At 36.6% G+C, this 14,918-nt stretch overlaps 1 protein-coding gene across 1 annotated transcript in view; it reads right to left on the bottom strand.

Annotated features, from left to right (window-relative positions):
* Positions 1 to 14,918, bottom strand: part of LOC149078640 (uncharacterized) — a 39,307-nt gene continuing 24,389 nt past the window's right edge. Inside the window, exons 2-4 of the mRNA XM_089241195.1 lie at positions 10,854 to 10,860; positions 8,054 to 9,261; positions 1 to 3,894 (exon numbers count right to left, since the gene is read on the bottom strand). Coding sequence (XP_089097321.1) covers positions 1,921 to 3,894; positions 8,054 to 9,261; positions 10,854 to 10,860 — 3,189 coding nt within the window. The 3' untranslated portion in view covers positions 1 to 1,920. The remainder of the gene's footprint in view (positions 3,895 to 8,053; positions 9,262 to 10,853; positions 10,861 to 14,918) is intronic.

Here is a 14,918-nt window from a genome sequence, read left to right as displayed (position 1 = left end):
TTTGAAAATTTCTTCTTATATTTGTCTGCAAGGGTTTTTATGCGGAATTTATATCCATGTGAAAATCCCACTTCTTCGCAGTTGGCAATTATACCTTTACATCAAAGTAGCAATATGAGCACTATATACAGTGAAATATCTATATAACAACACTCAAGGAACTGGACAAAGGTATCATTATGGGAGTTATTGTTACAGATACAATATATTAACACTGTGAAAGAAACACAAGCACCAGAAAGCAATATCCTTATACAGGTGATTACCGTTACAGTGCGCAGGGGGTGAACCTTTCCAGTTTGTGAGCCAGATATGCTGTATATTTGATGCTTGCTGGCCAGAAGCTTGTATGTATAGGGTGCCCACATGACCAGTATTTGATGGAACATGCCTACAGAGCCCTAGCGTGCCCCCCCCCCCAGTTTCAGCCCTGCATTCTTTATAGAATGTTTTTACAAATGTTTTTTTTTTTATGAATGTCCTTTTTTTCTCTCTTATTTTCAACAACGCTCACTTTACTCCTTTAAATCAAGAATCACACGATCATTTTCATTAAATCATATAACGGAAATTGATTCAATCATAATTATTTATAGTCATATAAATATATTCATCTCGCATAAGCCTATTTGTAAAACATATTGCATGTAGTTAGTTGTCTCGTGTTGGTGATCTGGCATGGATAATGTGCAAGTAACCTTTGTGGTTATTTTTAATTACATTTTCACCTATCCTGACTGGTAGGCTGTATATATATAGTAGCACTCTCTATTTCCTGTCATTGGTGATTTTTCAGCAACAGATGGCAACTTCACTTGTCTTTGACAATTTTTTTTTTTTTTTTTTTTTTGCTACAATCATCAACATTATTCGAACGCAGATCCAGGACGATGTGATGGTGGGAGCAAATTGCATAAGTTTGTTTGAGTGTCCTGTATTTCACAGGACAAATTTTCCCATATTATTCGACTTTGGGAGGGGCATTCATTCCTATTGCTCTTTTCTGGATAAGCACCTGAGCGAAGCGGAGGCAGGCATCTTCAGCTAAGCCGAGGCAGACATCCTCAGTGGGTGAATGTAGTGGAGTCAGACATCTTCAGCTGGGGATGGAATAGATGCAGACAGATGCACAGTAATGTATCGGAGTGACTTACTGTGAAGGTGCATTGACTCATCCCATATTTTATGGGACAGACAAATTACCCCATATCATACGGCTGTTCCCCCTGGATCAGCGCTTGACTTCACTGGCATTTGAGGCAGTTTTTACTAGCAATTTTTTTTCAATGATTGGTGATATCCTGTATGAATCCTGAATTTCCCGTACTTTTATGCAGAAAATTTGGATAGCCTAGGCATCCATCATCTTCTATGTATTGACACTTTCCTACCAGAGAATCTTTTGTGAGCTAGATAGAATCCCCTAGTGCCTAGTGGGTCACATTTGGCCTCCAGACCGGAGATTGTGAACCCATGTTGTAGATAGTATCATTACAGAAGATTTTCACTGTGCATATAATTAACCTTATCTAGACCTTAGCAGTGGTAAGATGCTTGTCATCCACTATGAAGGTTGTCGTCGAGGTCCACAAGTTCGAATTCGGGCAACATCAGAAACAAGTTTTTTAGCTACTGAACCTGGGACGACCACCGATAGATGGCACCTTCATTTCCCACCCAACTCCACTGGTTGGAAATAGTCGTATGATGATATATGACCGGAGTTGTTGTTGTGTGGTAAAGTAGTCTTTATCTAGCAGCAGAAAAATTTCTATTCCCCATTTCGAGCAATCCTAACTGAAACAAGAGCTCTCCAACAATGGTGAAATGAGCCCTTTGTAGCATCTCTATTCAACTCAATATAGAAAATTCATTCATATGAAATGTTGGAAAAATATTATTTAAGAAACTTGACAATTTTCACGGCAAAATTTGTTCACTGCAATCATCACCAGCGCCAATGTTTGCATGGAGAACAGGATCTGGAAAACTTCCAAAATCTTTTTTATGAATATTAGGTTCTTGTTGTTCCAGCTGCTTATTTGATGCACAACTACTTTCGCCATCGCCAACCACAGGTAAAGATTCCAAAGCTTCCGTAGCACCAGTCGAAAGATTTGATGTGGTATCGATGTCTGTTTCATCACTGTCATCGCAATTTTCACTGGTGACTGGATATTTAATCTGCAGATAATCGGACAAATTACTATCTTCTTCTGTATTATCACTGTAATTGTTTTGTATCATTGAATCATAGTTTTCTTGCTTAATATCATCACAACTATTTCTCTCAACTTCGGGATACCTATCTAAATAAATATTATCACTCATCGTGGAAGTATTGAAAACATCACGCTGGAACATGAAACTGTTTTGTTGCGAGTCAAAATTACGTGTGGATATGGCAAAATCTAGCAGTTGTTGACTGAAAGCTGGTTCAATTATATCTTTCAGATTCCTTGGAGGACCATTAAACGGTACCATTTGTCTCACTAGAGGCGGCCTATTCGCAGTGTGGTTTGCCATATGTTGCTCGAGTTGATCTTTATAAATAAACGATTCCCCACACACAACGCATTCAAATGGGTTTTCACCGATATGTCTCTTGATGTGCTGCATGAGAACAGATTTCCCGCTGAACGATTTTCCACAAACCTCACATTTTAGGCATTGCTCGTTTGTGTGTGTTTTCGTGTGTTGCTGGAGACTACATTCTGACGGTAACATGAGGCGACATACAGGACACTCATATTTTGCATTTACGTGTAGCTTCTTATGTCGCTTCAGATTACCACTGTGCCTGAACGCCATAGGGCAAACATCACACTTGAAAGGCCTTTCGCCATTATGTGTACGATAATGAGGCACAAGGTCACTACGTCTCACAAATTTTTGGTTACAGATCTCACAATGAAACTGTTTTTCTCCGGTGTGTACAGCCATGTGCGTCAGTAGATGGAACCGTCTCGAGAATTTCTTGTGGCACACTTCACACTCAAAAGGCTTTACACCTTCATGGACCATCATGTGTTTCTTCAGGTAACACTTGAACGAGAAATTTTTTCCACAAATTTCACAAGTGAATACTCTAGTACCAGCATGCATCCTCAAGTGTGTCAGATAATGCCCTTTCTGAGAGAACGTCTTCGCACATATTTCACACTGGAAAGGCCTAACACCCGTATGCACCGCCATGTGCTTGTCACGAGTTTTCTTCTCCGAGAAGCCCTTGTGACAAACCTCACATTCATATGGCCGTTCTCCTGTATGGATCCTCAAATGCACGAGATAGTCATATTTACTAGTGAAACGTTTCTTGCACACTTCACATTCATAAGTTTTTTCGCTATTATGTATTGCCATGTGTCGCTTCAATGTACTCTTACAAGTGAACGCCTTGTCACAGACCTCACACCCGAACGGCCTCAAACCTATGTGCAACATCTTGTGTCTCGTTAAAGCATGCCTGCGGAGAAATGTCATCGGACACATGTCACACTTGTAGGGCTTCTCGCCAGAGTGGATCTTGACATGCTTCAACATTCCACCCCTAGTGGCGAATACCTTATGACAGACATCACATTCAACACTTTTTCTTTGTGGATCACTGGTTTTTTCAGAGACATCTGGCGAGGGATTACAAAGATCTTGTTTCGTGGACTCTTGAGCATTCTCCGGTGGGACTAAAGACAAAGAATCTGGAATTTCCCCATCGGAATTTTCAAAGAAATTCGGATCATCAGTTTCTTTCTTGATTTCCGACACAGAGTATCCCAGCGAAGCAGAGCTTCCGTCCAATGAATTCGGTGGACTCGGGTTCGATCCCTCATGATGATGATGGTCATGAATGGCATCATCAGCTACCTCAGCGAACTCCACTTTCAAAGACATCGTTCATGACATGTCAAGCTCAGCTCATCTGTCACAGCCCAACGCCCGGTCAAAAATGTCAAGAAGCAATCGTGTGAACAAAATTAAAGCATCACTGACCCTCCATTCACGAAACTTGGTGGCGTAAACATCAATAAACACCTGTCAACAGAACCCCCAACTTGAGGTCACATGAGGTTTTTGAACCAATCACATCCCTTATCGTAACTGCACAAAAACCGAGGTGGGTTCTACGATTTTTCTCTTATATTTGCGATGCAAATGAAGTGTCTGGAAAGCAAATTCTTAAACCATTGTCTGGTAGAAATCAGAGCAATTAATGAGTTAATGTTAAAATTTTTTCTAAAATTATTCGGAATGATCCAAGTATTATTTATTTAATTAATAATCAAAAATAAATAAATGAACTCATAAACGAATGGGTGGTCACAACCGTCTATGTTTACCCTTATTCTGAAAAAAAAAATTGAATGGGAAGTATATTATATATGTATGGCACGAATATAGCAATTGTGAAATTACTTCACATCTGGAAAAAAGTCTTATTAACATCAAATTTGAATTATCGGTTAGATTCCGACAATGAGGCTTTCGAATAGACGTCATAATCATCCACTCTTGAGGGACATACAGTAGATGATCCCCATAGAGATCAATGTTAAAATTGCCAATTTTAGCGTAGAAATACGGGAATTTAGTGGGGTTTTCCGCCACATCTCAATAATTTTAAAAATTGGATTGAATTTTTGGTTTTCGAAATATTGAGCTCGTTTAGAGATACGAAGCCTAGAAAATTAAATATAAAATAACGAGCAAGACCCACTTTTGAGGTGGATATTCATGCAATAACATTGATTTCAAATTTTTATTTATATTTTCTCAAGCAGAAAAATGAGAATTAATGTCTTCGTGTTGTCTTATATTATCCAATTGCATCAATCCATATAGTTTAGGATGTTTTTAAATTAATTATGGGCCCATATAAACGGCCGCAACTAGTGGGGGGGGGGGAGCATTCGGGCCCCGGGCGATGGACCAGAGGGGGGAAAGCAAATTTTATTCTCAAACCTCTCCTTCAACATTACAGGGGGGGGGGGGGAGCGCCAAAAAGCGCACTTGCCCCGGGTGACGAAGCATCTAGTTGCGGCCCTGCATTTACATCGAAAAACCGCAGCTTTAATCAAGCATTTTTTTGAAAGAAAAACAGGCATATCGATAACTTGAAGTTAAAAAAAATTCAAAATTTGTAGCTCCCATTATAAAAAGAAGAAAAACGATTCATTTCTATGTTTCTTCAATTTAGATTTGTTTCTTTCATGAATCGCACAGGAAGTCGCCATATTGGTTATCTTGTATGTCCCTCAAAATATCACGTGATCCAAAAAGCCTCATGGGGATTGCATGCCGATCGGTGAAATTTTTTCGTCGACAGCATACGATACTTGGCTGCAGGGCTGGTCCAAGTGGCGCCCTGACCCCAGTAGCACAACGATATAGTACAATATCTGGACCATATCGTTATATATCGAAATGTCAGAGGAATATCAGATGTCATAACTATGATATAGAACGATCTCGTCTTATATGGTGCAAATTATTTATTATGTTAATTGATCAAGTCTTTAATTTTTCAGCCGAATATGTATTTGATTCCATGTGAATAATCTCTACTTTGAAGGACAACAACTTGGGACAATAAATTATTTTAATATAGTTTGAAAAACATAGATCTATATCGTGCACCTGACAAAGATCTATATCAGATTCTCGATATAGACCTGATATAGATCTATCAAAGACGACATAGCTCTATATCCTGAGCATGACATACATCTATATCATGAACCTGACAAAGATATATATCAGATACACAATATGCTGATATATCAACATATCGTGTGCCTTTAAATAAAAATATTGCCTTGAAATAAAAATTTGGAGAAAATTTAAAGTCGAGTGTACAATTTTTTGTTTGAATTGAAATTAAAAACATTTGAATTTTTCATATGAAATTTTGATTTTAATAGGATTAATTATGTTGATATATCAAAATCATTTCGTCAGTTATGATTGAATCCTTACTGTGTATGTTTTACATCGTAGATGTTGGTATTTTAGAAGGAGCGAGAACTTATCCACTCTAACTTTAATTGCCACTTTATAATTGCACATATTTTTTAATTAAAAAAAATTGCTTTTGTTTTTGTTGTATGTGTGTTTTTCTTAAAATTATTTATTTTTTTCCTTTGATGTTTTCATTTTTACCATACTTTAAAAAATATGCATCACAAAAGAGTTAAAATTGTCATTCTGTATTTTTTGTTTTATTAGCATATAAATTAATAATTTTAAATAAATATACTACACAATACATTAATTTGTTTCTTGTGTTTTTTGTATTATATATAATTTCCTCAATTATAATATAATTTTTCTATTATCTGCCTCAAAATGATAAATATGTCTCACAATTTCTATTTTGTAGTTTTTGTGCAGACATGAAAATGAATAAATTTGATTGGAAATATAAGTAAAAAAATTATCACTTGTAATTTAATGTTATAATACGAAACTGTAACCAGTGCTGTAGTGGTGAGTTGGTAAGATACAGAGTTAGAGATGGGAAGAGTTCAGGGTACACGGGTTCAAGTCCACCCACCTCCAAATAATTACACTTTTTTTTTTTCTTCCGAAAGGGCGCCATCTATCGTCGAAAATGTGAAGTATTTCAATATATCACATTCACGATATAGATCTATTTATCTCCGACTATGCCTTTTTTAGCCAGAACGATATCGTGGCCTGATATAGATCTATATTGGAAACTGAAATTTTACGATATAGATCTATATCTTTGTGCTACTTGGGGAGTAAAACCAGCAGTCAGTGCCCCCAACAACACGATACTGACACATAACATGAAAATTCAAGCAATTTCCATCTTTAGTTCAGAAAATGGAAGACTGCAAACACCAAACATGGCCCCCGCTCTGTCCCTCGTGGGATATAAGCAGGCTACCTTGCGGCTGGACCATGCTGGAAAAAAAAAAAAAAAAAAAAAAAAAACACACCGTAAGCCACAGGGATCACCCCCCCCCCCCGGAAACCCCCGCCATGGAGCTCGGGCGGATCGCCCGCAACAGGCCAACGAAAACATTCCGAGCCATCTGCCTTCATCACTGTGCTGTGTCCCCAACCATCAGCCAATCTGCAACACCAACTTCTCTCATCTTGTCTTCTGTTGGAAGGGTTTTTTTCATAGGTCCGAATCTGAAAATAGAACATGAAAAACGGGATACACATGTACAAATTCAGGTCCAATGAACTATAAATATGTGAGTGGGAATTATCAATATTGATCAATTGCTGGTATTAATAATATCACAAGGCTGAAGGAGCCGGGGGGACTTTCCATTGCCAGTTAGAGACTTATTTAGATATGGATATTATAGACCTAATGACGAGATCAAGTCCGGAGAAAGTACAAAGTTCACTTGAATATACAAGGTTCAGTTGCGCACTAGTGGATTCACCGGCGGTATACATTCGAATACATGAATATATTGATGAAAAACAATAATTATGGCGTTTCGTATAGCAGTTGAGAAAGTATATATAATGTGATTATAAGCAGGTGTCCAAGTGCAATGTCAGAATTTTTATAACAGATGGGCTCTGGGAATGATCTAGACAGAAAGCGATGCCACGAAACGTAAGATATATAGCGTACATACATGATGATACGATGTAAACATTGTATAGTATATAACATAAGCGTAGTGAATATACATGAAATAGGATAAAATTTAATTATTCGTATAGGACAACATCTACAAACTACGCATGATTCATAATAAAAATTCAGTCAACAATTGAACCAAAAATAAAAATTCTATCGACAATGCAATGAATAAAAAAAAAAAAAAAAAAATTCAATCAACAATTGCGTTCAGCCCTTCAAAGCAGAGTAGCAAAATTCAAACAGGATATTATTAAACATTGAATCTGAAGTATATGCTTTGGATAAAAGAATATATCATATATGAACATGGAACGAATACATACTGGCATCACTGACAATGAGAATGATAAATTTCATCAAAATATTACTATATATATATTATAGCACATGGGGTTAGGAAAGACGTCGCAGTTATGGTACATAGTCTGAGTCCGAATCAGAGTCCAAGGGATCTTCTCTGTCTTCATATGCAATAGGTCTCGGGAAGATGTATAATTCTTGATTATTTTCCATAAAGTTGATAAGATTTTTAATCTTATGATAAGTACCAGGATTTTGGAAGACCTTCAACTTCCAAGACTGTGTATCAGCAACAGGGATTTGTAAGTGGAATTCTTTGGTCAACGGGCAGGCTGTAGCGTAGTGGATGACCGTGCCCTCCCCGCCACATTTGCATTTCTCAGTCTGTCGATGAAACCTCGCCAGATATGCTGGGAAAGGACCATGTTCAGAAAAGAATATAACCATTTCTCTGGTCCATTTCCCATATTTGTATCTAGCTGTGGGGAGGAGGGCATATATTTTCCTGCCCACTTTGCGTTCTGTCTGCCATCGATTTTGCCACTTCTGCATCATTTCCTCAGATAATATGTTTTTTGCCCACGACGTAGGGAAGAGCAGCGAAAAATCAGACGTCACTCTTGCAGTCGCAGCTTTTGCAAGTTGGTCTGCCTGTTCATTCCCATATGTTCCTGCGTGAGCTTTCACCCAATTGAGACTGATTTGAGGATTGGCACACAGAACCTTTCTGATTTGCCTAGCGATGAGGTGTTGAGACAGGGGATCCCTGATTGAATGGAGTGATGAAAGTGAGTCTGTGAAGATAGATGTTCTCTTCTGGAATTCTTCCGCTTTCTTAATAGCCATAAGTAAAGCAAAGAGTTCGGCTTGGAATACCGTGTTATTGGTATTCAATTTACAAGTCCATCTGTAGAAGATGTCATCTTTCTGAAGGATAGTAAACGCCGCTGCAACTCCATTTTCCGTCTTTGAACCATCGGTATAGATGTCGAAATAGGATTTTTTAAACAGTTCCGTGTCAGTCGGGTCTGTAGATATTTGTCTATCATCAGGATATTCTGCCGGGTGTCTCGTCCATCCGGTGATTTTCCTTTGGAGTTGAGTGTGACTGATGTGAGTTGCATCATGTAGTTGGATATTGCGTTTGTTCCGAAGTGCCCCTATTTTAGCTTCGTACTCCACGATATATCTTAGTGGAGGCAGACCAGCCAAGATTTGCAGGGCGTTTGTTGGTGACGTCGAGTAAGCTTTGAGGATGTACAATAAGCAACCACGTTGGATAGAATCAAGACGTCTACCCTGTTCCTCCGTTAATGTGATACCCCAGGCTGGGGCACCATATGCGATGATAGAAAATGGAAGACAGATGGCAACACGAAACAAGCGCAACTCGACAACATAAATACGTTAGAGCCACAAATACACACAGAACACTCATTCCGGCATGTGCCGATTTGTTTGTTATTCCGTAGAGGAGAGTGTACGAGTTGAACTTACGGTTAAGTAGGGATAGTCAGTGATGGTAACTCGTGGGAAATTTCCCATATTCGTGGGAAAAATTGGCCAAAATTAGTCAACATGCGAAATTTTTTGGTATTTCTGTGAAATTTTGAGAGTTAATCAAACAAAAGAATTTTTGTTGAAAAATATTCAAATGCAAAACAATGCTTTTCTAGAGTGTAAAATACTTGACTACATATTTCCACCGATAGATGGCAGTACATTTTGCGGAATGTGTGGGAAAAATTTTCTTTAAAAGGGAAATTTTGCTTGACAAGGTTACCATCAGTGAGGTAGTAGTAGTTGGTGCCCCCTCCCCCCAGTAGCACATCGATATAGTACGACGTAGAGATTTCGATACCGTTCGACGTCGTTTACTGATGTTGTTCTACGTAAAATTTTACGAATTTGTCGAACTATATATGAGCCGAGACCGACGTAAAAATGTCATACATTTGTTGACGTAGTTTCACGTTTACGATTACGTTATCTATGATTTACGTTATTACAATATAAAACATGTCGACACAGTTTTTTTCGAGAAGTCGGCCCTTTGTTCATCCTTCGGCACACTTGAATTCAAATAAAATAGAAAAATATTTTTTTTTTGTCGGAAAATTTATTTTAAATAACTATTTACTATAATCGGTCACAAAAAATAAATTAAAATTCAAAAACTCAGTCAGTCTGCTGTTAATTTAATTTAACGTTGAATACAAGTTAATACAGTTTACAATGTCTGCTTTTGCTAAATTGACTTTTGGGCAGGGATAGAGTTTAAATATCTTTTTGTAAAGATTTATTATTTGTAATATAGATTTCTGTATTCCATAGTATCAAATGAAATGCAGAAAAGATTGCTTTCCACAAAAATAATGACTAGAGCCCGGGTTATATGCAAATGCATATGTGCATATGCATTTGCATATTTTTGCCTTTTTTAGCATTAATGCCTATATATAAATGCATAAATCAAAGTATTTTCAGAATAACTGCATATTTCTGAAGGTTTATTTCATATCTCACTCAATTTTTTTTTTTTTATAATTTTTCAAATAAATATTGTTTATAATATTTTCATAACATTTTCATTTTTTCCGTAGGTGGGATTTAGTGAATTTATATAGCGATGTTTGTATATAATAATGTATTTTCAAAATATCAACCGTTTTACAGAATTTGTAACCGATATGTTTATTGGTTGCATTTTCAAGTTTTATAAAAATACTTTTATCAAATTTTTATTTGTTTAAATAATTTTTTTTTTAATTTTAAAAAATAAATTGTTAATTTATATTTAATTAGGGGGAAATGAAGTAGTGTAATTCCCGCCTAAGGCTATTCCTAGAGATATGTCCAAAAGTGTAAAATTTTTTGAGAAAAATTGTCGACATAGTTTTTGTCACTGGTATTTCGTTACTGAGCAGCTACAGCAAAAAAAATTAAAAATATGTAAATAAAAAATATGTAGTGTTATTTGCATATGTACATATATACATATGTAGGCATATATTTTTTAAATGAATATGCACTAAGAAATGGAAAAATATTAATTTTTAAAAACATATGTCCTTTCTTGCATGATTTTTAATGTGAATATTCTCAGTTTTGATACATATTCTGGAATTTTTTTTTAAATTTTCCAGATATGCTTTTTATGCATATTTTGGGTTTTTTCCGCATTTTTTGTGGTTTTCATTACATATTTTGGCATTTTTAGTGCATATTTTGACAGTTTTAAGAGCATATTTTGACAGTTTTAAGTGCATAGTTGCATATTTTTAGAGCATATTTCACCATTTTTTTAGTACATATAATCCGGGCGCTAATAATAACGTATGATAACAAGAACAGAAGTATTTCTACATGCCTTTTTTAGTGCAATTCTTGAAAGTTCTTCCATTAAGTGATAACAGAAATGAGCCATGACCAATATTTTAACTACTGTTTTCTCTCAATTGGTCAGTTTCCTCTCTTACACATACATCTATATATAATTGGTTTGAAAAAAAGTTCCCCGCACTTAAGTACTCAGATACTGTATAATCAATATCTCTGGCTTCAGACGTCTTTTAAAAATTAATCTGATAATTTCCTTAAAAGATTTTTATGGCACAACTACAATTCTCATGTAGCACACTAGTTGAAAAACTCTGATGCATAAGTTCTTGTTAAGTTCAGAATTCAGTTTATTAATACTACTACATATACAAAACACTTATGTGTTCTGAACGTAAAAAATAGAAGTTTACTGTTTCAAAAGGTAAATGTAACAATAGTGAGCCAGTTCAAAATATTTAATGTAATTGTTCGTATAATGATTTTTTTTTAAATTATAATTCAAACTCATCTGTTATTTAGATGGCTTTTTTCTCAGCCAGAGATATCAAGGAAACAGTTATTTTTCCGGATATTATGCTGAGGTGAGCTCGGAAAGAAAAGTCATCACGTCTCCGCCGGGACTCGAACCCAGGCCCTCTTGCATACCGGGCAAGCATGCTACCATCTACACCACTGGAGACACATGAATCTGCCTTCCTAATTTCACGCACTGTGTCGTGAGGCGCTGAAGTAGAGGCATTAGTAGCCTCTCTTAACTTCAGGAAATGGCCCCCGGGTGGGACGGTTTAGAGAGATATAGATCAGCATAATATCCGGAAAAATAACTGTTTCCTTGATATCTCTGGCTGAGAAAAAAGCCATCTATATCTGTCTAAACCGTCCCACCCGGGGGCCATTTCCTGAAGTTAAGAGAGGCTACTAATGCCTCTACTTCAGCGCCTCACGACACAGTGCGTGAAATTAGGAAGGCAGATTCATGTGTCTCCAGTGGTGTAGATGGTAGCATGCTTGCCCGGTATGCAAGAGGGCCTGGGTTCGAGTCCCGGCGGAGACGTGATGACTTTTCTTTCCGAGCTCACCTCAGCATAATATCCGGAAAAATAACTGTTTCCTTGTTATTGTTACTAGATCAAATTTTGACTGCTAAGAATTATATAAATAAAATAATATTTACAGTCTATGTGCCAATAAGGGGCCACATAGATATTGAATGAAAAATATGTAATAGGCTTGACAAAACTGTAAAAAAGAAATATCACTGAAAAATATTATAATAAGTGGAATAGGTCTCTGCTATAATAATATAAAATGAAAATTTGACTTTCTTGTGTTCTTTCTCAGGTGATTTTTTTTTAATCCAAAAAATAAACAAGGTGCTGCTGTTCTGATCTGAACTGTGGAAATAATGCAATAATGTCTGGACATATTATGTAAATACATAATTTTGTACATGAACAAAACGCCTATTATTTCCTGTCAATCTCAAACCTCGAGCAATTATTTTTCTTTTATTTCTTCAAACGCATATAGTTATATACATTTTTGAGAGAGCATTTCTTTACATTTAAAAGTGACACAAACACATGAAACTTTAATTTTTATTTTGAGTTGTTTTATTTATTCTTATTTTTATTCTTTTTTCTAAGAAAAAAAGCCATCGATCTCTCTCTAAAAACCGTCCATCTGGGGGTCATATCCTGAAGTTAAGAGAGGCTACTAATGTCTCTACTTCAGCACCTCACGCCACAGTGCGGAAAATAAGGAAAGGTAGGGTCAGTCTCCAGTGGTGTAGATGGTAGCATGCTTGCCCGGTATGCAAGAGGGGCTGGGTTCGAGTTCCGGTGGAGACAGCTGTCTTTTCTTTCCGAGTTCACCTCAGCATAATATCCGGAAAATCACTGTTTCCTTGATATCTTGGGCTGAGAAAAAGCCATCTATCTCTCTAAAATTTCATTTATTTTTTCAATGCTTGTGCGTGTTATATAGGCTTAACGGATAAGTAAATGAATAAAAGAATCCAGTATATATTTAACTGGGGAGCTATATTAGTGTTAGTACTAGTTAGTATATTATTGGAGCTACTTAGTATGAGAATGTTATTTACAATGTGTGCGATGAATTCAGAAATGGTTTGTTAACTATAGGGGGTACGCACTTATCTGACCCTTTCTTTCTCACTCAGTCTCAATATTCGGATAATCACGGATACGAATTTACAAAGCTTTTTGTCATTTCAAAAGAAATTACTTATCCGGATTATTCTCGGAATCTGGAATGTACTTTCAACAATACACATAAAAAACTAGTTACGACTCTGAACTACATCCAAAGCATCATTTGTGGAAGTCATGTTAGAAAATTTTGAACTTTAGAGCACTTTCTGAAAAAATCCGAACTGATTGACAGTCGTGAAGAAAAAGATCGAAGAATGAAAATGTCCCCACAGATCACCTAGAAGTGGTTCCAGAGACTTCGCCTGTACAGGTATAACAAAAGCCGCTTGAAAGATGCAGCAAACTCTTAATGCAGCTTTGGGTATAACTGAGCGTGTGTAGGGGCGTTTATACTAAAAAAGGAAGGGTTTCGTTCCCCTCTTCTCTTCTCATTTTGCAGAATAAGAAACTGTCAAAGATTTTAAGAAATGTGAAAAATAAGTGTTTTTTTTTTGTTGGGGGGAGGGCATCCATTTAGCTCAGGTTCCTGGAGCATTATCAGGGCTGCCCCAGCCTAGTACAATTACCATCATTTTTTCATACTGTGAATCCATTTCCTGTGAAACTCTATAGTCTGTTTCAGGTTAACTTTGCAGTGAAGAGAAAGGTAGAGCGTGTATTCCTTCGCCGCAAAATATAGTTCTCATATATCGGAGGTTTAAGATGAACCTTTATACAGAATATTTCAATTTTTTTCTATGATTTTGAAAAAAATACTGAAAAAACATCGTTTTGAACCGATGTTTACTTGTTTAAAATTTTTAAATTATAAAAAATATTGGTTACCATTATTAAAAATCCATAGCAACGGCGACGACACTCTGGCGCGATATCCTAGAAATTTTCCCCGCCAATATCACTGTCGTGTTTTTTTTCGTTACACAATTATATACTGTATATATACATTTTTTTTTTTCGTTATTTGGTTGAATTTTCCATAACGATACAATTTTTCATTCAGTTTTACATGCAGTTGTAGGCTTACATAAAAACGAATATTCAATCAGTTTTATTTCCTCCTAAAAATAGGCTTCAGTGAGTTCAGATATTCACTCATAGATTACAAGAAGTGTTTCCTCTTCTACGAGAGTGCCGATACTATTGTGACTTGTGAGAGGCCCTCTATGGGTGCAGAAGTTTTGGTTATAGGTCCTCCTTTTTTTAATTATTTATTTTTTGCCATGTTTATGGGATAGTTTTAGTTTCCGATCACGGAGAGTGTTGACAGAGTCGCGACTTCCACTCACACGAACGGACGCCATCTTCCACCCACCTGTTTCTCCTCATGCCCCTTGCCTTTAGCGTCTCTTCAGATACAATAAATGAGTGGGGGGGGGGGGTCCACAGTGGTTTGGGCTTTCATCTGTTATGTGACAGTTGTGTCTTAATTTTCACCAGAGATAGCCACGCTAAAGTTCTCTGCTCTTCCA

The sequence above is a fragment of the Pholcus phalangioides genome, unplaced genomic scaffold (genome assembly GCF_987345545.1).
Source record: "Pholcus phalangioides strain wild (caught in Gottingen) unplaced genomic scaffold, Ppha-v1.0 ptg000013l_1, whole genome shotgun sequence".
Classification (NCBI taxonomy): Eukaryota; Metazoa; Arthropoda; class Arachnida; order Araneae; family Pholcidae; genus Pholcus; species Pholcus phalangioides.
Note: the sequence above shows the minus strand (reverse complement) of the source record. Positions and strands in the feature narration are given on the sequence as shown.